The 24,079-nt window shown below is 48.1% G+C and overlaps 1 protein-coding gene across 1 annotated transcript in view; it reads right to left on the reverse strand.

Annotated features, from left to right (window-relative positions):
• Nucleotides 1-10,533: 10,533 nt before the first annotated feature.
• The window catches only part of ARL3 (ADP ribosylation factor like GTPase 3), a 31,396-nt gene continuing 17,850 nt past the window's right edge, over nucleotides 10,534-24,079 (reverse strand). Inside the window, exons 4-6 of the mRNA XM_054581434.1 lie at nucleotides 21,340-21,390; nucleotides 19,559-19,744; nucleotides 10,534-10,810 (exon numbers count right to left, since the gene is read on the reverse strand). Coding sequence (XP_054437409.1) covers nucleotides 10,763-10,810; nucleotides 19,559-19,744; nucleotides 21,340-21,390 — 285 coding nt within the window. The 3' untranslated portion in view covers nucleotides 10,534-10,762. The remainder of the gene's footprint in view (nucleotides 10,811-19,558; nucleotides 19,745-21,339; nucleotides 21,391-24,079) is intronic.

The raw sequence follows: 24,079 nt of genomic DNA on the forward strand, positions 1-24,079 counted from the left end.
GCGTTCCAGGCCTCTCTCCCTACGCCGAGACCCCACGTTCTCAGCTCGCTGCTGGGTTCACACCCACCCACTCAGCTCCTAACGTGGCCACCATGCCCTTTCCTCAGACACCTTCATTTTCTCCCATCTGAGGGTGGGGAAGAACCGGTGAACACTTTCAGGACTAGATCCGGCTCCCTGGGGGATTCCCTACCTTACCTCTTCAACTTGTAAATTCCCCCGGGGGTGGGGGGCGTCTAGGTCATGTTCTTCCTCAGCCCAGCTCTAGGCCTGAAAAGAAAGCGGGCGGGGATGCTGCTCTTACTGGGGCTGAGCGGTGCACAGAAATGGAAGATGATTCCTGGGTAGCCGCGGACAGACCCCACCGCATTTTAGGCTCTCTTCTGAAGTGAGGGTCTCCATGTATGACTTCGGAAAACTTACTTGGAGGGGCTTAGAAACAGTGGCCTCTAGAGCCCAGGATCCTGGCACTGGCTTTAGAGGCCTTTGAGCCCTGCTTCTGTGAGTTAAAGGGGCAAGGAGTGGTGGAACCGAGGGCAGGACTGAGGCAGGACCTGGGACGCAGGGCTAGGATCCCAGAGGCTTCGCTGGAGGCTGAGGGGGATGGAACAGGTAGGGGTGTGGAGCAGAGACGGCCAGGGTTGTGGGGCTCAGAGGAGCGGTTAGAGACCCGGACCAGGAGGGGGCTGGCCTTGGGAACAGAAGCTTCTTCCTTCAGCTTCTTTCTCCCAACACTCCTCTTTCCACTCCCATCCCAAAGGTGTTCTTCCCTTCCAGGGGAGGGTGTAGTCACCCTCTGCTTTAATTCCTCCTGTGACTGAGAAATTACAACCTCAAGAAGCTCCCCTCTTCTTTTTTTAAATTTACCATTTTAACTATTTTTTGAAATATTTTATTTATTTATTTTTAGAGAGAGGGAAGGGAAGGGGAGAGGGAGAGAAACATTGATCGGGTGCCTCTCACGTGCATCTAGGGACCTGGCCCACAACCCAGACATATGCCCTAACTGGGAATCGGCCCTGCGGCCTTCTGGTTCACAGGCTGGTGCTCACTCCGCTGAGCCACACCAGCCAGGGCCTCAAGGAGCTCCTTCTACAGGAATAGATTTTACAAATAACAAACAGAAACTGTGGATAGAACTTTGGCCTCTACCATATTCTGCATGGTGTATGGGAATCATACCCCTGAGTGAGGGAAGCCTTCAAATGCCCAAGGTTCCTTCCCTAAAATCTCCTGCCCCTGGCATGCAGGGACTTGGCAATGGACTTAACCGAGAGTTCTGCTCCAGGAGTCTGAGTGTCTCCTCCAGGGGCGACCAGTTTTTTAAAACTGCTTTGTGGCTCATTCCTCTCAACTGCAGCAAACTGGGATGTTTATTTCTCCTTGCACTAGATCTTTAATAATTGGATATTTCTTGAAAGAGAATCCATCTGTTCAGTGCTACAAGTTATTTTTCATTTTTTACATTCAGGCAAGAAGAAGGTGACATGGGGGTGGTGTGTGGTGTAATTTTCAAGAGCTTGTAGGATGCGGGGGGGTGGGTTAGAAGTGGCACAGGCAACATCTCAAAACTGCAGAAGTGAAATGAAGGAGCAAGCTTCCAAGAACTGTGTGTTAAGGTACTGTGGACTTCTGGTCTACCTGGAAAAAAATGGCAGTGAGTCATTTGACACATGGTGTCCTGGCCGCCTGGTTGTGAATTGGGTGTTGTCATCAGACACTCTCCATATTGCAGGGCCCTGAGGAGGGAGGGAGCATGGATGCAAATGGACAGTTCAAGGCCTAACAGAGAGGGACTCTCCAGCCCCACCAAATGCCATCCCCACCAGCCGCAGCCCCCCAGGCTCTGCCTATCAAAATCTTACGCTTAGAGTCAGTCCTCTGCTGCCCATGGGGTTCCAGGCCAGTGGCTCTTCTGATCCCTCTGCCTGCTTGTCTACCTAGACTCAGAGTCTCGTTTCCTCTGCGCACCGCTCTCCCCCTCTCCAGAGTGAGGAGCAATGAAACAAACGATGTGTGTAAAGTGCCAGGTCTGGTGCTGGCATGGCTCGCTCTCGGGCACTGATAGCTATCACAATGTTTATGTTCTTTTGAGCCAACAACACTCCCGTGCATTTAACGCTCTTACTTGGTATTTTAACTAACTGGTTACAAGTTGTATAGCTTACGTGCCTGTGTGTCCCTGAAGGACATGAAATCTTAGTCATCTTTGATTTTCAGAGCCTAGTACAGTACCTGCTTCATTCATTCACTCAGTCATTCATTCAACAAATACGTACTGAGGTCCTTCTAATACAGTTCCAAAGTTGGGGATACTTTGCTGAACAAAACAGACAAACTCTCTGCCCTCTTGGAGCTGATAATTTAATGAGGAAGAGACAAATGGCAAATGATAAATCAATAAACATGAGTTGGTGATAAGTACTATGAAGGAACATAAACCAGGGCGAGGGTGGTAAGGCCTGCCAGTAGGCGAGAGGGGGCATGGCAGTTTTTATATAGGGAGGTGGTCTGGGAAGGTGACATTGAGCGAGAGACTTCAGAATGTGTGGAGGCAAGGGCTGAGGCTCTCTGGCGCAAGCGTGTTTGTTCCAGGAAGAGGGTACAAGTGTGACCCAAGGCAGATGATGCTTGTTTCAGGAACAGCAAGAAGGCGAGTGTGTCTGGAAAAGGTGAGTGAGGGGCAGAGCAGTGAGTCATGAGGTCACAGAGGCATGGGGGTGCCTGGACCAGGACACGTGACATTGTTAGGGCTTTGCCTCTGCTCAAGAGATATTTGATGAATGGATGAGTGAATGAATGAGTGAACAATGAATGAATGAGTGCCAAATGCCTCAGGGCTCTGGGAGTGAGCCCTGTGGGCTAGAGGGTATCTGGCCATCTTCCTGGGGAGACAGGGATTGAATCATAGCCTGACAAAGGGGTGAGAAAAACACTAAAGAGAAGGGAGACACCCTATGGGGGAGGTGTCTATGAGCACCAGTTGGGGAATAAAATTGTGGGGTGAGGTTGGGGAACAGTGAGGATAGCTCATCCAGAGCTCAGGGTATGAGTGAGAGTCCATAATTGACAGGTCTATAAAAAAGGTTTGGGGTCAGATCAGAGGGGCCTTGAATGACAGGATAAACAGTTTGGCCTTGAGTGTCCAACAGCAGCAGGGCCTCTGAAGGCATCTGAGCGGGAGAACTGCGTTCAGAACAAAGGGGGCGAGTGGCCAGGGGAGGGCGGGGGTGGGGGAACAAGGTGGCCAGCTAGGAGGCAGCAGCAGGTCCAGGCGGGGGCGGGCGGGGGGCAGGCGTGCAGGGGGCAGGCTGGCTCTAGCTCAAGGACCAGGGAGGACTGTGTCAGGTCCTGCTGCTCAGGCCAAGGGATGGAAGCCCAGATCAGTCCTTCTCCTTCCCCGCCAGCCAGCCGTAGGCCCCGGAGTCAGCAGAAAACTCCGGCTCCAGGGAGGAGGCGGCTCAGAGCCAGAAGCTGCTGAGGGAGCACTGGCAGCAAGATGCCATTGTACGTCCGCAATCAAGATACTTCAGAGGAAATCAAAAGCACCAACCGGGGAAATGAAGTGTGCGCTCTCTCTTTCTCTTTCAAACACACACACAAACTTCTGCCTCCAAAATGGGTCAAGTGAAGGCTGTGGGCGTGGGCTGGGGAGGGGAGGGAGGGCGGGAAGGAGAGGAGGCCTAGGGCTGGGAGCAGCCTGGGCGCTCATGCCCACTCACCCTCCTGGCATAGGGGATGGCGGCAGCTGCAGGGCGGGGTGGGACGTGAGGATAAATATACACCTCCCCATGCATATGGATAATGCGCACAGCTGCCCTGCCTGCTTTGCGTTCATTAGGACCAACTGTTTCAGGAGCTGTGGCAGGCGGGCGGGAGGGGTGATGTGCCCATTCACAGACAGGGGGGTAGGGGGCTGGTGCAGCTGTGCAGACACCCCCTATCCCTGCCTGGATCAGCATCCCAGCCCCTCCACGCCCCCTCCTCCCTCTTTTTCTTTCTTCCAACTCACTGCTCTGGCAGATCGGGGGTCTCAGGGTGGGAAAGGGGCCTACAGAGTTGGCTGAATCCCCATGGGAGCGGGGGGAATTGCAGGGAGAGTTGGGCTAGATTGCATCCCCAGGCCCCAAGATGGGCCGTTGCTTACAAACCAGACCTCCTTACCTTCTTCTCTCCGAAAGCTGTCTGTAGCATCCGGACAGGAAAAATGCTTTGGTCCGGTCATCTGGAGGTTTTGGGGAGGCCCCATTCAGGTTTGAAAGCCTTAGATCATAACCGTGCCCCCAGACAGATTCCGAGGGTGCGGGGTGGCACGGCAGCATGGTTTTATGTTATTCTGACCTCTTGGCAGCGACGGCTGGGCACCACCGCCCCAGAGTCGGTCATCCAGGTGGGAGTGAGGATTGTGTTGGAGGTGATGAGTGTTGAGAGTCAGGCCCAGGGCGGGGTCTGGTTGGTGTAATAGGCAGAGCCACAAAGTGTGGCTATGCAGCCGTGGCCCTACACCACACAAAGACATGCTGCCGAGGGGTCCTCAGCCAGTGCCAAGCCTTGTACTCTGGTGTGGGGCATCCTCTCCCACGTGGGTCAGCGGTGGCCCAGATGACAGGCCTGTGTAGTCTCAGAAACATGAATTCCATTAACAAGGCAAAGAAAGACTGCGGGTGGATGTGGCCTCGTGCATCTGTCTGTGTGGCCCTTTCTCTTTCCCTCCTGTGGCCTCAGTGGGCCCTAAGGCAGGCTGGCGCTGCCCGTGCCAGGCCAGGACCCAAAGAGCAGCAGCTGTCCAGCCTCTTTCCTTTGTTGTCTGGGTGGGGCTCGGACCCCCTGCCCCCTCTGCTGGTAGCCTTCAGAGCAGCAGTCACCTCTGGGACTCTGGGGAAGGGTCTGTGGATCCTGAAGAGGGGGTGGTACAGAGAGAGGCAGGCCCCCTGCCCCCGCCCGCCCACCTCACTGTTTCCTGGAGCCCCTCTCCCAGCAGGTCCTGGTCCTGCATTTAGTCAAGATGGCGTCCTAGAGAAAAATGGGCTTTCAAGGGGGCAGGAAACCCAGCCAAGCCATTTCCTAGCTGTGTGATTCCAGGCGAGCGACTAGCCTTTGAGAGCCTTGGTTTCCTCAACTGGGAAATAGGGATGGGAATGGCTATCTTGTAGGGCCAATCAAATCATCAAACCAGTGAATGACTAAACGGGAGGAGCAGTTTGCTTAGCCAAGTGGCAGTCCTGTCCTCAACCCTTCTAGCTTCCAGCTTCAGGCGTCCAAGCCAGTGCTCCTATAAATTCTGCCCCTTCTTAATTCAGCTTGCTCGCTGCAATTCTGTCATTAATATTTCATTTCTTTAGCAAAGGGTTTTTGTCCCGGGGACAATGCTATTCACTCTGGGGACAGAAACCTCCCCATATTCCTTTGTGCAGAAGGATTCCTTAGCTCCTTTCCTGGGCTTAGAAGCCTAAAGGTAAAAAGGTATCATTGTATAAACTTGGGGCCCAGCAGTCAAGGGGGCCTGAGTTCAAATCCTGGCTCTGCCTCGTTCTTCCTGTGTGATCTTGAGCAAATCAGTCACATTCTGTGAGCCCTATCTCCAGACTGAGCAATAATACTTATAGTTAATAGCATTGCAAGGATGAGATGGTAACTGCGAAGTACCTGCCACAGTGGGTGCCCCCTTGACAAGCGGCCCTGGCCTGACTGACCCTGGGGGGCTGGCCACGTGGTCGGCACATGCCCGTGCGTGGATGTTGCTGGACACGCGCGTGCACCCCAATGCGGTGCTGGGCCAGCAGAGTCGCTGCAGGGAGGGGGAGCTCTTGTTCCCTCCTCCCTGCCCTGCTCCTGGTGCTGAAGCTTCTCTGTGTTCTGTGGTGTTGGAAAAGGAAATTACTGAACAGATTGCAATTAAGGGGGGAAAGGGGGGAGAGAGAGACAGAGGCCCTAAAATGCAGCTTGACTGAGCGCTAAACTGTTTTTGCCCGGAGCCAATCAGAAGCCTCTGACAAGAGCGTGTTCCCACTTACAAATCTAATTGCAGGAGGTGTGGCTGGGGTGACCCGGGGAGCCCCGGAGAGGAGGGGGCTGCCGGCGCCTCCTGGGAGGCAGCTGCCGCTTGCTTGTAGCCTGGAAAGTTAGGGCCAAGTGAGAAGGGAGGTGGCAGGGCAGAGACCTTGGGGGTCTGGGAAGGCCTGGACTTTAGAGTTTCTTCCAGTTATAATAGCTACCAATGACGTCGCACCTACTGCACACTGGACATCCATAGCTCTATCTAATCCTCTGATAATGCCTAAGGTGTTACCTCATTTTACAGGTAAGAAACGGAGGCAGACTGTCCCTACTACATGTGAGCTGTTGCCCTAGGTCTAGGTATTTTATTTACATTGCATTACTTTTCAACCTCCCTACCACTTTAGTCCCATTCCACAGATGAAGAGGCAAGACTCCAAGAGAGCAGCCAACTTGCTGGAGGTCGCAGAGCTGATTTATAGATGAGCAAGGATCGAGCCCAACGTCTCTCTGACTCCAGAGAACACACTTTTAAATTGTAGCAGAGCGGGGCATTCTGGATTGAGAAGCCAGATTTAGCAAATCAACAAGAACGACAAACTGAGATGGCCAGTTAAAGTTGAATTTCAGATGAACAATGACTTTTTTTATTAAAGTATGTCCCAAGTATTGCATGGGATATACTTATATTAAAAATGATTCTTTGTTTATTTGAAATTTAAGTTTAACCGAGTGCCCTGTCATTTATCTGGCAACACTAGGCCTTCTCTCTCCTTCTGCCCCAAGCTGCCCTCTGTTTTGCCAATGGCTTACCTCTAGCGGCGGGCTCTCGGGGTGTCCACGCTGGTGCAGCTCGGGACTCGGGATGCAAGGCTGCCAAGGAGGGAGATGAGCTCCTCTTCTTCAGAGGGCAGAACCCAAGACCGGTGCCTGTTCTGCCACCTACCGTGTGACTGTGGGCAAGCCTATCCCCCTCTCTGAGCCCGTTCTAAAAGGAAGACCCAGTATCAGGTGCTTGACAATTGCATATATGCTTGTCAGCCCTAACTTTCCTAATGTCTTCTCCCTTTCTTCCCTGTCTGTGCAAAGGATGGTACAAAATATATGATTGTGCTGCTTGGAGGACCAGGGACACCCAACACCTGGGACAGAAAACGTCAGGGGAGCAGTGCCAATCAGAGGACGCCCATGGTGTGGCCTTGGAAGGTGAGGGGCTCTGACAGCTGGGAAATGGGCTGTCACTGTCTTCATCCCCCCCGAGGCGGCCGCTGGCTGGAGCACTCAGACCCAGGGTCCAGGTCCCTCCTGCAGTAACGGCTCTGTGCTCTCAGGCAGAATCCTTAACCTGGGCAACGGCCTCAGTTTCCTCAACCATAAAGTAGGACTAACGCTGCCCCGTGATGTATGTGAAGTGCCTAGTGTGTAGGAGGAGCTTATTAAAGGGTTATTTTTATTTTTGTTATTGGTGGCATTAATATTATATTCTTCTGGGGGAAAAAAAAACACCTTGAGGAACGCTAACCTCTGAAATAACAAACAGATTTCAGGGCCTCTCTGAGCTTCAGCAAAGAACACAACACATTCCAGGCTGCCTTCTTTTCAGCTAAATTTTATTTGTCGGGTTTTTGACAGACGTCTAAATTATACATTGAATTTTCCACATGACCAAATACCACGTCCATTTCTTTGATTATCGTTTTCAAAAGGGACTAGAAAAAAAAAGAACCTTTCGATGGATCAGACTGAACCCTGAAACCACATGGAGTGCGGAGCTAAAAATAAAAGGAAGTAAGAACTGGCCCCTGAGAACGAAAGAGAAATCAAAGCAAACTCTGATGGGAATCAAGGGACGAGTCCTGGAGAGGGTGACATGGTGTCACCCTTCGGGCCAGGCCTGGGTAAGGAGCAGTCGACAGTGAGGGGTGGGGCACAGAATGGCACAAAAATAGCCACTGCTTTAGCCCAGAGGGGAATAAAGAAATTCGTCAAAAGCCAGGAGAGGGAGAAGTGGAGAGAGGAAGGGAGGGGGCAGGACTGTGTCCTTCCAGCAGTTTCGGGAGCTGCGGACTTCTTCCACCCCAGCGCATTTCTACCCACCGGCATAATCGCTGACTTTCAGCTGTGAGCCGACATGTTCCCCAGCTCAGCCCACATCAATGACACCCTTGTTTCCATAGTAACCAAGGGAGAGTGAAGGGGAAAGGGTGTGCTGCACTGGGCCGGGGATCCAGCCAGAAGGAGCTGCACGGGAAGGTCGAGAGGAGGGGAGGGAAGGAGTTTTTCTCACAACTGGTTGGAGCACACAGCCCGGGGCTCCTGTCCCAGGCCCTCCCTGCCCTCCAGCCGTCTCCCCCGCAGCTCAGAGGCAGCCCCGCACAGGAGCAAGTCTCACCCAGACTCACTGGGGGTGGGAGGGTGGGAAACCGGGTATCCCATTTCTAGCTTCAAATTCTGTCTTCGGGCCATGGCCACAGGGGGTGGGGGTGCGACGGGTGAGAGGAAAGGGGACTTGGGAAGCATTTTGTTTTTACAAATGGGAGCTTTCAAAGTCTGCATTTTTCAGGCTTCTCTCATTTACCCCATGATCCCCCCGGAGGGTTCAGCCGGGCTCCAAGGGAAGATGAAAGCTGTGACATCCACCATGTCGCTGTGTCTTCAGCTGAAAAGCAAGCCTGAACATCCACAGAGGCTGTTCTCAGAGGAGGACGGGTGGCTTCTGCCTGCTGGCCGAGGCCTGGGAAGGGCTCTTTCAAAAAGTTCCCCATGTTGGTGGTAGAAGAGCAAAAGTATTTTACAGATTGACCATCCACTGCCAGCATCTAAGTTACTTACCACACTGCTCCAAAGTTACACCCCTCAGAGTGGGCGCTCTGCGGCTCTGCCCCTCAGTTCGCATGCCGGCGCACTCTCCGGAGGGAAACCCCGTTTTCAAGTGCTCGAGCCATGTTCGCAGCCTGATGGGGCGGGAGGGGGGTGGGTTTCAGTTTCTTGTAATTCTGTTTGCCTCTGTTCAAAGTGAGAGGCGCCTGGGTGAGAGAAGCCAGGGAAGTAGGTAGCAGGGAGCAGCTAGCTCAGTGGTTTAAAAAAAAACCCTCACCTTCTTTTGTTTTACAAGTCCTTACAGGTCTGTCCACAGCAACCCTGGGGCACCTATCCGTCTGCATTGATGACTTTCCCCCCAGAATACCTTTGAAGCTGGACACGCTTCAGACTCACCTGCACAACTCTGTCCAGAAAAGCTGGGCACGGAGGGCCCGGCGCTGGAGCGGCCCCTCTGGTCTGCTCACATGCCACGGTGGGTTTGGAAAGCGCTACCTCCCGGGGTGAGAAGGCCGCTGGCCTCCTGAGGCCCATCAGCCAGCCATGAGACAGTCTCTTATTCATTTTCTGAGAACCCCTCAGCTCAGGCATCAGAACAGAGTTCAATTCAGGAGCCGGCTGATGCTCTGGCCGGCTTTCATGTTTGAAGCTGGGGATTTCTTAAGACGTGGGGAAACAAGCTCTTTTTGCAACATGGGGCAGGAGAAGTCTCCTGCCAGTCCTCTCCAATCAATCAACAGAGGACACATTTTGCTGGCGAGAGGCGGGGTGGGGGGGTTGGGGGGGGTGGGGGGTGGGGAGCGGCAGCTGGGGTGACTCTGGCTTCCTTGGGAATGGCCCCCGCAATCACACATGCTCTTCCCAGCAGCAAACCCTCTCCACCCACGAGCATCCCACGCCGCCACGTTGCCAGCACTGTAAAAATTGATCTCTCAGAATCGATCTGCCTGCTTTTTCTCAGTGCAGCAGGTTCACGGTCCGGCTGCATTTATTTTAAAAATCTGATAGCAGCAGCCTATTGTGATCATTTAAACACAGACTTCTTTGAGCTTTAGAAATCCCTTCTATAGGACTGCCATGGAGAAGCCAGCTAATCTCGGAGTTGGCTGCTCCCTGCTCCACTGAACTGGAGAAAGCCTGTTCGCGCTAGCCCGAGCCCTTGGTGTGAGGGCTTTCTAAGGACCTGGTAATTTTTCTGGAATTAAACCTCCCACCTCTCCTTACATTCCAGATGTCATTACAGTCAAAAGTCATAAGAATTTGCTTCCCTGTGTGGCTGGCTGGGGGGTTGGGGTATGTTTATGTGGTGACTTGTTTGCAAGAAAGGATCTTTTCCCCCCACTCCAAAGGGTGAGGACTACATACACACTCTCCTACCTGCATGACAAGATGGTTTAATCATCTGCTCTTCCTTCCCTTCCCCCCAGCAGCTTCCCTACGGACAGAATGCAGCCCGGGCTCAACTGATGGTAAAAATCACTGCCCAGCCCCAGCAAACACTGTCTGCGCTTTCAAAGCCACGGGGAGAATGGAAGGGACAGGTCAGTAAATTAATGAACACAGCATAAGCTGCTTCTTCCTCTTTTCCTTTTCTTTCTCTTTTTGAAAGAAAAAAAAAAGCCCACTGGAATTGTCTGAACTGCAATGCAATCTCTTGCTCATTTAAAAGATCTCATTTTCTAATCATGTGCTTTGAGACATTTAATACTATTTCAATTATGCAGAGGAAATAATATAATTCCTTTATTTGAAAAATGATACTGAACCTCAGAGATCAGTTAAATCTACTGCTGGAATGGGGATTCTTTTTAAACTGTGTTGTTCCCTCTTCAAACAGCTGTGACTGTACACAGATGGAAAAACATTTGGTCAGAAAGCAGCAAATTAGTGTTTTTCAGGACAGAATTCAGCTCCCGAAGCTCCTGCGTTTCCATTCGTCCAGATTTTATTTCTTCTTTGCAATGACATTTTTGCAGACCCAGTTCATGCCGTCCTTGGAGGGAAATGGGCAGAGAAAGGCAGTGTTAGTTATAAGAAAGAGACCTCACACTCCAGCCCCGGAGAAGGGGAGCAGGGGCCCAGGGTCCTCCCTCCCCAGCCACTAGCTGCAGGGAGTTTCCTCGCTCCAGGGGCCCACCTGGGTGACCTGGATAGTGACCTCCTGGATAGGGAGGAGGAGGGAGACCTCTGAGGGCACAGGAGGGAGATGGGAGGGGACGTGCCCAGTGTCTGAACTTGAGATGGGTCCCCAGGAACTCCCTCTGAAAAAATAAACACATCTGCCTGGATCCAAGGCCTGATTGAGGAGCTATCAGGAAAGATTCCAGCCATTTTTGGCTTTTTCTAAAAGCTGACCTTTGCTAGGGCATTAAATTCAATAAGCCACCCTTCTGCTGCCCGGTGTGTTTACAGTGTGGCAGTGTACACTTGGGTTAAATTAAATTTCTTTTTGGAAAAACAAACCAACTGCAGTGTGTGTTACTAGACACACACTAAGGCAATGTGCACTTATTTCTCTTTGTATAGCACAACGGGCAGGTTTAAAAGGGCCTGGCCCGATTCTTGTAGCTTTAAGTGCTACTAAGCAGAGGGACTGGGGAGAAGAAGGTCCCCTTAAAGGCACAGTGACCTTGAAAGTGTCCTCTTTAGAAGGCTGGAGAGGAACTGAGGTAAAAACCACACAATGCCTACAGCCACTTGGCAGGTGGTAGGATTCTCCTGGACGCCAGGCCTGCCAGCGATGACCTCCTTTTCAACCCCCTTTGAAGCCGCCCCTGAACACTCTCCCTTTCCCTAGAGTCTCTCCGACCTTCAGGCGTGTGCAGAGTTCCCTTGGAAGCCCCAAACAGAATCAAAGCAGGATCCTGCAACAAATTCCTTTCCCCCGCATCTGTGACACAGACTTGCTCAGGTCCCGGTCACATTTGCACATCTCGGGGCATCCGTGACAAGAAAAGCCCCGCATTTCCTGTGACCACGGAGCTACGGTTGAACCTAAACAGCTGAGCCGGCTTAAAGTAATAAATATCACCTGACACCCTTGGTCATTTGGAGCGCTAATCCCGCAAACAATGCATCACTGCAGGCGTCCTATCTCCTGGCTAACCTGACCATAACCCAAATTCGCAGTTATTGAAACTCCGCCAGTTGCCACCGGGACCCTTGGGCAGGAGAATCAGGGATCTGATGGCTCTTCCAGAGCAGACCTCAGGGCATTTGCTGAGGCTGGGGGACACCACCTGGCAGCAGTGAGGACAAGGGGAGGAATGCTGAGATGGGAGAAGGGTGGCCTCCAAATATGTCTCCAATTACAACTGGGTCAGCTACTGACTTGAAAAGCTGAGGCCAATTTTAAGACCATTTTATGAAAAGGATTAATTTAAAGAGAAGCATGTTTAATTTTGGTAGCTAATTGGTTTCCAGGGGAAAAAAATGATCACCTGCCACGAGACAAAAAAGATTTTACAAATGAAAGAGGGATGAATGAGATAACCATCTTTTCCTTCCTTCTGAGCTGAATAGCTCGGCACCGAGGTACCACATTCCCTCTTCAGGAACCCGGATGAACACGAGCAAAGGTGCGCACCTGGGTATTTTCTACAATATTTTTATCAAACCAGCTTCTTGGAGAAGTCAAAACAGGGTTCCCACACTATATGAATACTGTTTTTTCCCCCTTGTTTTATGGCTGGTTACAGAGGGGGTTCTTTTATCATATGTAACTAACCGAACATGAATGCAGCCAGAGAGATAGGAAAAATATTTACTCAGCTGCAGGGACCCGAAGCAGAATGGGGCGGGTGAGGGGCAGCTTTCTCCTGGGTATCTGTTATGGAGGCAGAGCGGATTTAACCGGGGAACCCTGCTGCGGAGCCACGTCCTCCAGATGTCTGTGAGGACCAGCGGTGGCAAAGCCCTTCTAGCCACAGTCCTGCCAACAGAGGGCGCTCGGAGGTCAGTACCCACCAGCTCCCCTGCTGGCCCCTGAGCCTCTGCAGCTGCCTCCAGCAACTTGAAGGTGTGTGAGAAGCACAGGGAGATTTATAGGGGCCAAGCCCTGAGGCCACCGCTCTGCCCTGAAGTGTCTGTGTGTGTGTGGGGTGGGGGGGTGGGGAAGGGTAGTTGTACCTTTCCTGTTATTAACTAGGGGAGAACCTCAGCTTGAAGTGGGGCTGTCAGGGAGGCATATAGTCAATGGGGATAATACCACTCCAATCAAATCAGGGACAAGCTATGCCAAGTTGCCCGCCGGAAAGGAAAGATAATAGTGTTGTCCAAGATCTCTGAGGGGTGGGTCCACATAGAACTAGCTTGAGGCTGTTTTAACAGAACCTAGCACAGTGCCTAGCCTACAGTAAACAATTTATATCTTAAAAAAAAATAGTTTTTAATCATCACCTGAAGACATTTTTTTTTTCATTGCTTTTAGAGAGAGAGGAGGGCAGACAGAGAAACATTGATTGGTTGCCTTCTTGTACACACCCAGACTGGGGACTGAGCCTGAAACCTGGGTATGTACCCTGACCAGGAATCGAACCTGTGACCTTTTGGTCTACAGGATGATACTCCAATCAACAGAGCCACACCAGCCAGGGCTATATCTTTTTAATTAATCCTTGTACCAACCCTGTGAAGTAGGTACTGTAATTTCTGCATGAAGACCCGGGAGCGCAGAACAGTGTGTGGCAGAGGTGAACGCAGGCAATCGAGCTCCACTCCCATGCTTGTCCACTGACCATTTCTCAACGAATGCGGGGAGGTGCTGGCGGGAGGAGCTCTGCCTGGAGCTGAGAGAGAAGCAATTCCAGGGCAGAGCGGCCACAGGACTGGCCCCTATTAATCCTCACTGTGCTTCTCGCACACCTTTGAGTTGCTGGAGGTAGCTGTTTCTTCCTTAGAGCTCCCACCTGACAACAGGGTGGGGAGACTGGAGTAGCCCCTGGCCAGGCCCCCGCAGAGCTGGGCTGCAGCTATGAAGGTGCCAGAGGCTGCTTTTGGCCACTCAATTCTCCAGATTCCTGGGCTGCCAGGTATCTCTGCGTGTGGAGGCTGCATGTTTACCTCACTGCATGTCCTGGCATATTGACTTTCCACCAAGACCGCCACCTCCAGTGAAGACTCTACATTTAGAGACATCATAGCAAAGGGCGGAACCTTCTGCCTCTCGTGTTTAAATGAGTGCTCCACATCACTCTTGCCTTCACCTGGCAAGGCTTTGTTTTTGTAAAACAGACAACTGAGAAAAGGTGATCATTTACTTGAAAGGTTACTGCTCTGCCTCCAAAGAAGGAAGTGAACTCATACGTTTGTTTAATGGTTGAACCTTTATTGTTAAAAACTGGTTTGACCAAATTTCTGCACATTTGCTCTTCATCACGGGGATGACAATCTCATGGCATAGGCAGCCCTCCCCTTCCTCCCTCCACCCTACCGCCCCGGACCCACCGCGCTGAAACGGAATTTAAATTGATTAGCTTTAATTCAATAATGGAGACGAAAGAGAGACACTGAACCTCAACGACTGAGCTTTGTTTGGCCTCGTGGGGAGAAAACAAATTTTGCCACGTCATGATACTCCCCCTAATGTGACCGCTGGGAAAAATATAAGTCTGCCCCACCTGTAGGGGTGGAAACCTACTCATCACAGATCTCAGTGGCCCAGGATTAAAGGCATGGTGTCCCTTGCTACAGAAAGAGTGGGCTCTGACTGCACTGCTCCTTTTAATTTGCTCACTCTACGATGCATCCATCACTGCTCGGTGGTTGGAAGGAAGCAGCGGCAGCCATGGTCGGGCAGGCCTCATTTTTAATGCCGTAAGGGCTACGCACCCCATCAGTAATTGCTTTAAGACCCGGAGGAGCTCGGCCCTTGCTGAGCATCGCAGTATACCATTGTGCCACCGGGCCCCCAGGGTCAAGGAGCGATTGGATGCAGCGTACATAAAATACTGCTTGCTATTAATATTTTCTGGTGACAAAGGGCACTGTACCGGAGAGGGAGCAAAATCGCATGTCCCCAAGCTTGCTTTCTTAGTCTATAGAGAGGTTTGAAAATTTAAAAATAAACCTGAGGTCTGACTTGCAGATAAGCAGTTCCGTGTACACTTGGAGTCAAAAATAACTGATGCCAGGCCTAGAAAGAAGTGGTAAATGTCATTTTTAAAAATACCGAAGTTCTGTTGGTATATTAAGAGAAAAGTCCCCTATATCAAGGAAAAGGAACAAATACAAGAGGCTGGGCCAGCGAACGCTCAGTGCTCATCTGCAGGGCACACTGACGTACAGCTCACACAAGGGGCTGTGACTGCCAGTGAGCCTGCGATCAGCTGGACTATTGCTCCTACTTAGAGAGGACAGGGGATGTGGGAGGGGCGTGGAGAGAAAAGGTGAGCAGGAGGTGGGGGCGTGGAGGAATACCCAGGAGAACTTTCTGCTAGTTCAAAGCTACTGGTGTAGGCAGGTCTCTGTTATGACTAAGGCTAGAGACCAAGTTAAAACTGCTGATCTCTGCAATGAAAGGAAGTTCTATTACAGCACAATTTTAATTAAATACACACACGGGCACACGATGTTTTAGAGAGAAAATGTCTTCGAATATCTGACACCACAACAGCAAAGGACAGCCATGGTTTGGGGTTCAGATTCAGGTCTGTAGGTGGAAGAGAAGTTGATTTCTCACTAGCTTTCTTTGGCTCTAAGCCAGATCCTTTGTTCACTTTTTCTAGACACCCCAGGAAAAGAAGACAAGCGAGTCCCCGGGCTGGATGCTATGCACTGGGAGAGGCCCTGCCAACCCTGTCCCAGCCCCATGGGCACGGAAGGGGCAGCCTGCCCGGCTTTAAGGCAGTCTGGCTAAGGGGCTGCAGGTTCTCCCTCCCCGGCCTTTTTTCAGTTTCTCCTCTTTTTGCCTTCATCTACTTGACATAACTGGGTCTCTTCTGATCGCTCCTCTGGACTCTGGGCCTCTCAGCTGGCCAGGGTTTCCAAGATTGATGCTCTCCTTCAGCTTCTCGTGCCCTTTACCTATGCTCTGCTCTTGACAGTTTCCCATGAAAACCTGCTTTAATTACATGATGGGCTGGCCTCCTGGTCACCATCAATCAGGCAAAGAAAGACCTGTTTGAACTCTCCGGAAGCCCTCAAAAGTCAATTTCCACACCCAGATCAGGAGCTGCCGAGCAACATGTGGGACTGTCGGCCCTTATAAGGGCTGCACAGATTTGCCTTCAGAATATCAGGTAGAACAAGAACCTGAAATCCACCCCGGGAATCACTAATTTCCCTGCCTTTACGTCCTGTGCTGAAGCCCCCCAGCTAAGGAGTGAGCCGCCTTCCCAGTGAGGCCGGGCGGGGCCGCCCGCCGCTTAGCCGAGCCCCAGTGGGGGCCCTCCCCGAGCTCGCCCACTTGCCGAGTTATTTATCAGGATGAGCCGGGTCTCTCAAACATTCTGATTAAACGTGTACACACAAACACAACATAAATAGAGACACTGTCTTTAAATACCTGAACCCGTAACAGAAAATCCAGGTCTTTTCAATTTTTTTAACCTTTTTACGTTTTTCCTTTCAGGGTCATCTGAGCTGTGGTGCCAGATGTTATTTGGCCCATTTAATGTCTGATCATTTCAGTAGCTTTGCCCATCACTGACCAGCTCTCATGGGGCCAGTGGGTGGGGAGGGTGGAGAGGGAGGACGAAATAAGAATTCAGGGAATTTCAGTAATTACTATACGGTATCCAAGTCTGCAAGTGATCGTAAGGCCATTTTTCTAGTGAAGTCTTTCATTTTTAGGAATACTTTTAGCCTTAATTAATAAGAATCATTAAAGGCCTGCGCTTGAACCAGGCAATGCAGGAAAACAATTCTTCCTAAGTGACTCTTTTTAAAGTGAAAACCAAGACAGTGGCTGAGTGGGCAAGAGCTTAGGTCAGAGGTATCACCGGAAGGAGGGACATGGTCAGTCAGTGCCTGACAACGAAGTGTTTCCACAGAAAACTCCACGACCTTTCTCCAGTCCCCAAAGGTTACCATTAAAGGACAATAGACAGCAGATTCCCTTCTTAATTAACATTTTTATTAAATAACTCATTTCAAATAATGGTTAAATTCTCTAAATTTATATCATTCTATTAACCATAATCTAATCTCATTAACCTTGAAATCCCAGTCTTAACTACCCAATTCTATACACCATGGTACTATCTACTAAACTAATTAAGTGACCTTCAAACTATTTCTCCTCCATATAAAATCATTATTTTTTTTTCTGCTCACAGTTCTTTGTTAGATCGCTCTTGACAAAATTGTCTATGAATCTGGTTGCTGAAGGGCCCTGATCTAAGAAATTTATCAAAATCAAACCATACACGGTCATCTTACTTGATTTAAACTGCTTGCTTTTTAAAGCCCTCTCCCACTCTGTAACTATCCAGTAGCTCACTGCCTCTTGTTTGGTCTAAAGATCCTGTGACTTAAAGGGAGCTCTACTTCTATGGAAGTTACAGAGCCTAGAACGTAGAGCTGGACCCCTGTAACCTCCCCCATGGGACGCCACTGGGGCGTTGGGAAGACAATGGCTAGAGCTCCCTCCCAGCCTCCAGGCTGCGATGAAGAAGTGCCCTGGGCTTGAATGCCGCAACTCCAAGTACTGATTTTAGGTAACTCTAGTCTCCGCTTTTCACATCCCTGAGGCCGGCTGAAGAAACAAGGACCTCACTGTTAATTCCGGCTTTGCCTTTTCTTCCTTTCAACACTCTGGCCAAGTGAAAAAAGATTAGGGAGCTGCCGATTCCCACTTTCTTAGAAGTAGGCACACAAAATGTGTTTATTTTCTTTAGTCCTGCCCTTGGAGCCCCCAACCTCGGGATGCTCTTCTCTACTCTCGATATTTGTGTTTTAACCACCGAGACAGGCAGGGTTCTCCTGCTGAAATGGTTTGTACAAACACCAGAAAGCCTCATCCAAACTAAAATAACCTCGGGCCTCAGAAGGCCATCTTATGCACAATCGCGGGAAATACCGTAGGCAAAACTTGATTTTATTTTTTAAGTGAGAAGCTAAATAAAATGATTAGTTTACCTATTCAAAAACATCCTGGGTTGTAGTATACTTGTTGGGCCAAACTACCTTAAGCTGAAAAAATGCAGTTAATTTGAAACCCAATAGATCTATAATCACATATGTGATTATAATTTTACAGAGAAGACTTAAGAAGAATGAAACTACTAATGATACTTAGTTCCTTTGTCAAGTGGGATCAGGGGAGAAAACAAACTTTACATTTTTAAATTTTATATGCTTTTATGTGATTAACAATGAGAATATATTATTTTTATAAATAGAGTTTAGGAAGGAAGGAAGGAAATAAATAACACCTGCCCCTTCCCTAAACCTAAACCTCACAGAGAGACCCACAGAGCTCCACCTTCTGCTTCGGGAGGTGGCCGAGAGAACCTCTGGCTGTTTCAGAGCCCCCACTATACACACCTGCACAAAGAACCTGGCGAGGGGGCGGGGTGAGGACTGCAGAGGAGGGGTACTTGTTTTGTGCTGACTGGTTTGCTCTTAGATCTAAAGGCCAAGCACAGAAACAGGCCCTGGTTGTTTGTGTACCAAAAAGAAAAAAACCAAGCAGCAAACAGATGGACCAAGTGAGATAATTCCAGAACGTGACTATTTTTTCAGGCAGTTTAAAGGCAAGTCAATGTCAAATGTTTTCGGAGAGAGGGGACGAGGGTTTTAGAAAGGAAATGTAAAGAGGCTGCAGGACAATGACTGAGAATCAAATGGCAGGCTTGTAGGCCAACACTCCCAGTTCTGAGGAAAGCAAACTGGTCACGCCATCAGAGACACATGCCATCTGGCCACGAGAGAAGATACCATTTCTTTAGATGCTGTGAGTCCCCCACAGCAGCCCAGAGCAGCACGGCCTGATCCTCACAGCACGGTGTCACTTCCCTGGCAGGCCCACCGCGTGTTTGAGCGAGGCTCGAGGGGCGCGCTGGGGGCTGCGGAGTAAAGAAGCAGTCCTGGAGGGTTGGCTCCAGGTGTCACCGGGCTTGCTCTCCTTGGAAGGAAGCATCAGAGCTGAACCTGTCCATCATTCTTTGAGGATAGAGCCTCCCAGTTGTCTTGGATACACAACTGTTTTCTGCCTTAAGTTACTATCAAATGAGGGGGAGCCTGCTCTTCTTGTATATACCGTTCCTCAGTTTAAAACATGGGGCTTTCTCTCAGCAGAAGCCTCCCAGTGGGAAACCAAACGGAAGTAGCAGGAAACAGACACCAACTCTGAAAGCAGTGGAGACGGCCAACAGGAAAAAACAAAACACTTCTGCGGGGTAACTAGTGTGCATAATTGTTGATGGCTCTCTTACCTTGGGAGTCCATGTATTTAGCGTCCATGATATGAGAGAAACAACACAAAACCCCCACCATAATCAGAAAAGACTCCTGGAGATAGAAAGCATCCTCTAAGTCTTCTGTTCTGACCTCCTACTTAACGGGGTAGTGTGTTGCTTGTGTGGGGTGGTTTGTCTTTCCTAACAGTTAATGAGATCACATTGGTTGCTAAGTAGAAAAGAACTAAACTCCCCATGCCCTTCACATCCTGGATTGTCCACCTGCTAGTCAAAGGCTATTTGTTTCATATCTCTCCTACCTAGATCAGCGCAACCAAAGAGACAGACTGCCTTGGGGGACTGTCATGCTGCCAGGTGACCAAGCCTTCTAGTCATCTCACCTGAACGCCCTCTCCTGTGAGAGCTGAGCAAGACTGGATCTGCCAGACTCGGTCACGGATGGTGTGCAGGTTCAGTCCTTCTGCAATTTCAGAGGCAGGGGCTGCCGTGAGCAAATCCTGCTTATTAGCAAAGATGAGCACTGGAACACAACTTAGCTTCTCTTCCTCCAGTAATTCGGCTAGTTCCTGGATCATTTTGAGAATGGATGGGGAAGAAAGAACGAAAGCTGTGATATTTAACCATTCACTTCTAATTAGAGAAAAACAAAACAGTTACGCCAATCAATCAGCAACTTTCAAGGGTGGTGGTTCTCAAACCTGAGCCTGTGGAAAAATCCTCTGGCAGATCGCTGGGCCTGCGCCAGAGACACTGATTCTGGAAAGTCGGAGCGAGGGCCCAGGAATTTGCATATTTAACTAGTTCCCCTATAACAGTTCTGCTACAGGGATTCAGAGTTCACACTTGGAGAAACACTGCTCAAGGGAGAACACAAGTTGTACTTAGAAATTTAAAAAGTTGTCCTTAGAAATTAGCGGAGGTTGTTATCTACAAATGACTTTCAATGAATATATGTATACAAATACATATTTTAAAATATAAACTGAAAATGACAATTGCTTTAAAGACTATAATTCTCTTTCATCAGTCTTTGTCTCCAGAACACGCACATGCATTATACTTCCTCTAACCCATGTCCTAAGATGCCTGCGTTAGTCCACCTGGCAAGGTCTCTGATTTTTAGGCTGTTGGTTGGGGTCTAAACTGAAGGTTAATTCTGTCTGCAATAAGTATAGGAGAGGCTGTATACTTACCTAAAACCAAGGACCCACCTCTCCCCATTAAATCCACATTTTAACGCTACTTAAGACACTTGAGCTGTCAAAGAGAACTGGATGGTTCAAGAGGCAGATCATTATATGACACCCTTCATCTTCAAGCTCATGTTTAGCATTAGTTCATGTGAGTGATGATTCAGAAATCATCGAGGTAGAAAGGGTTTTCTCCAAGAGTCTGGAGAGTTCTCAAACGAATTTCCAGGAAAAAGGAACATAAGCATGGGGACTGCTACATTTGGAAGGCCACCTGTGGTAGCTTAGGACACAAGCCAAGGACTCTGCAATAAAATGTAACTAGGCTCCTCCAGAGAGGTCCACTCTACTCCCTGCTTCTTATCAGTGTACTCAGTGAGCGGCCAATGCCCGCTGCTCCTTTAGTTAAAACTGTGTACACAAATTGTACTGGGTAATCATGTTGACATGGACTCTGCATTTGAAGCCACATTTGGGTTCAAAGTATACCTATCTCTTGGCTTGGAAACAAGAACAGCTTAGTCTTGGCTCACACATTTCCTCCCAGCTCTTTGAATTTGTTAAAGTTACCCTTGGACCAATGAAGCTGATATTGAAAAATGTACACAGAAATAATAAGTGAATTGTCTTTCTAGGTTCCTTTCTACATGGCCTGGGAAGAAACCTGAAAGAGCTTTAGCGCACGGTGGTAAGTTCCATTTACTTATAACTCGTTTATTCAATTTGATTAAAACTAAAAGGCTTTACTCAGAAAAAAAATTTAAAGAATTCTGAATGAATTTCTTTTTAGGCAACTGGTATTTTTGCCTGCTTGCCAGAATGACTGTCTTGTTTAAACTGCAAAGATTAAACAAAAAACAAAGATAAAACACAAACAAACAAAAAACCCCTCTCTCACTCTCATACATTTACAAGGCAGATTAATGAATACCCAGTTATCTGTGAAATAGCTCAACAGAAGAATTAATTACCTGACCCGTCTCTTCAAATCTTTTTCTGTCTGCGCTGTCAATTACATATATCTGTAATGGAAAAGAAGGAGGTTGTTTCAATAAGCAGGTATGAGAAAGACAGGGCACCTTCCGTGGAAGGAGCAGATGATCCTGTCAGCCAATTTCACCCTAGCACAGCACACAGAAATCGAGCTGGTAGCTCTTACCTCATCTGTGGATGCAAAATAATCAAATTAATTAACTGATGAATTAAATGGGAGATGCCCAAAAATACCTCCAGCAAAGCTCCAAAGTACAAAGTCAGTAGAGCCAAGCAGGATGAAAATAGCTACATTTACTGGGCATTCCTGAAACATTCTTGCTAGATTTACCACATTAATTCTCATTACAACTCAACAAGATAGATTTCATTATTTTCCCATGTTATACATTAATAAACATTAGCTCAAAGACGTTAAGTAACTTGCTCAAGTTACATCAGGTACTTGACAAAACTGGGATCAAACTCAAGTACACCTGACAGTAAAGTCCAGAGCTGTTCTTAAGCACTCCGCTAACACTGCATTCCAAGCCGCCTGGAATGGAAGGTGTTCTGGGGCATCTACAAATCCTAGTCTTCGAACGTCACCACTCTGAAAGTGTCATCTGCAGATTAACTATACACTGACTTCCTGTACTGAGGCAGGAGACCCAGCGATCTCCATCCCCATTCCTACCCTCGCAGGCTGCTAGGAGACTATAAGCAAATCCTGGAAATAGCAAAGGCATAGCCTTTGCTAGAGTAAGAGGAGTCTTGAGATTCACTGTAAATTGTAAATCTCAAGCTTTCCCTCCCATCACTGAATTTGTAAAAATTTTTTTAAATTTTTATTGATTTTAGATAGAGAGAAGGAGAGAGAAAGAGAGAGAGAGGAACATCAATTTGTTCTATTTATATATTCATTGGTTGCTTCTGGTATCTCCCCTGACCTGGGATAGAACCTGCAGTTTGGCGTTTTGAGATGTCACTCTAACCTACTGAGCTAGCAGGTCAGGGCTCATTGAATTTTATTTATTGCACAAATAACTTCCTATAACAATGAAGAAAATATGGGAAGACCAAACTGAAAATCACTTAATAGTTATAGAACCCAAACATTATTTTAATTTCTTAGGAAAGTTCTCTTTTAATTCTTCTTCATATGAAAATTTAAAAAGAAAATCAGATATAATTTTATAGTCTTCTAAAAATTAAATGATATATTAAATGTTTTCCCAGTTGATAATCTTAAAAATTATTAAATTTTCTAACTTTCTTTAAAGAATTTATAACTGTTATTAAACTAATGGTACAATGAAAACACTATTTATTAAGTTTTTATTTATTAATTTTAGAGAGAAAGGGGAAGGGAGAAAGAGAGAAAGACACACACACACATTGATTTGTTGTTCCACTTATTTATGCATTCATTGGTTGATTCTTGTATGTGCCCTGATCGGGGATCAAACCTGCAGCCTTGGGGATCAAACCTGCAGCCTTGGCGTATTGGGATGGTGCTCTGACCAACTGAGCTACCTGGCCTGGGCCTGAAAATGCTCTTTTAAAAGACCATATAATAAGTCCTCACTTAATGTCATTGATATATTATGCAACTTTAAGTGAATCTACATATAACGAATCCAGTTTTACCATAGGCTAACTGACATGAGCTAAGTTCCTACAGCATCTCATCAATGTTATAATGAACAATGTGAAAATGACATTATTTGAGGAACTGCTGTATCCATTTAAAAACAACAAAAAGCAATCAACTCTCACTTTTATATGCCTTAAATTACATAAACTGATATACTATAATGCACATAGACATTTCTGTATGCAGGTCAAATTCTGTGCTACTTGAAAACTTGCTCTCTTTTGAAAGGAAAAAATTAAAATTCCTTTGCTTAATGAACTCTCATTTAGAATCACTAGCGCTAAATATACCAAGAACCAAGTTCAGCCTTTCCTCTGAAAAATATCTTGTTTTTACCTGTGTTTCTTTCATGGAGAATCATAAAGGAAGAAGGACGGATGTGTTTGGTCTCAGTATTTTTGTTTTTGCAGTCTTATTATTATTGTTGTTAATGTTACTCTTGACCCAATGTCAATAAATGCATTAATGGGCTCTGCACAGCACAGATACTCAAAATTCCATACTGTTTTCCACCAGTGAGGCTCACATTTTAAAGTAGCAGACATAGTGTAAACATAGACACAGAAAGGAGAAATGTAATGGGAGAGTGAACCTCAATATAAAAGACCTAATGAGAATGATCTGAGAGTCTACGGTGGAGTAGGATTCTTTTCCCCCAGGCAACAGTCTAAAATGTGAGGCAAGAGGGTCAGGTGATCACTGGGAGGGTGTTTTGGGTTTAGAGGGCTTCCCGGAGGCTGTGTGCAGGTCACTGGGTAAGAAGGAATTACGAAGCAGGAAAAAATGTGCTTGGGAGCAAAGGCAATGAGTAACAAGTTTAGGGTAGAAAACAGGAGGCTGAGACAAGGCTGAAAACACAAATATACAGTTAATAAATCGATGTTTGATATGATGAAAACAGTCAGGAGAGGATAATAAGGTATGGGAAAGGTTTTAATGACAAGAGAGACGATACCACAGAATCCAGAGGCTGAAAATCAATGAGAAGAAAGTTTTCACTTGTAATTGCTTGCCAAATTACTTGCTACTTATTGCATGGACATAAAACTTCACAGGAGTACCTCCATTAAAATATTCAAAAG

This window comes from Pteronotus mesoamericanus, unplaced genomic scaffold, assembly GCF_021234165.1.
Source record: "Pteronotus mesoamericanus isolate MK-2021 breed Mesoamerican mustached bat unplaced genomic scaffold, CSHL_Meso_final contig_657, whole genome shotgun sequence".
In the NCBI taxonomy this organism is placed as follows: Eukaryota; Metazoa; Chordata; class Mammalia; order Chiroptera; family Mormoopidae; genus Pteronotus; species Pteronotus mesoamericanus.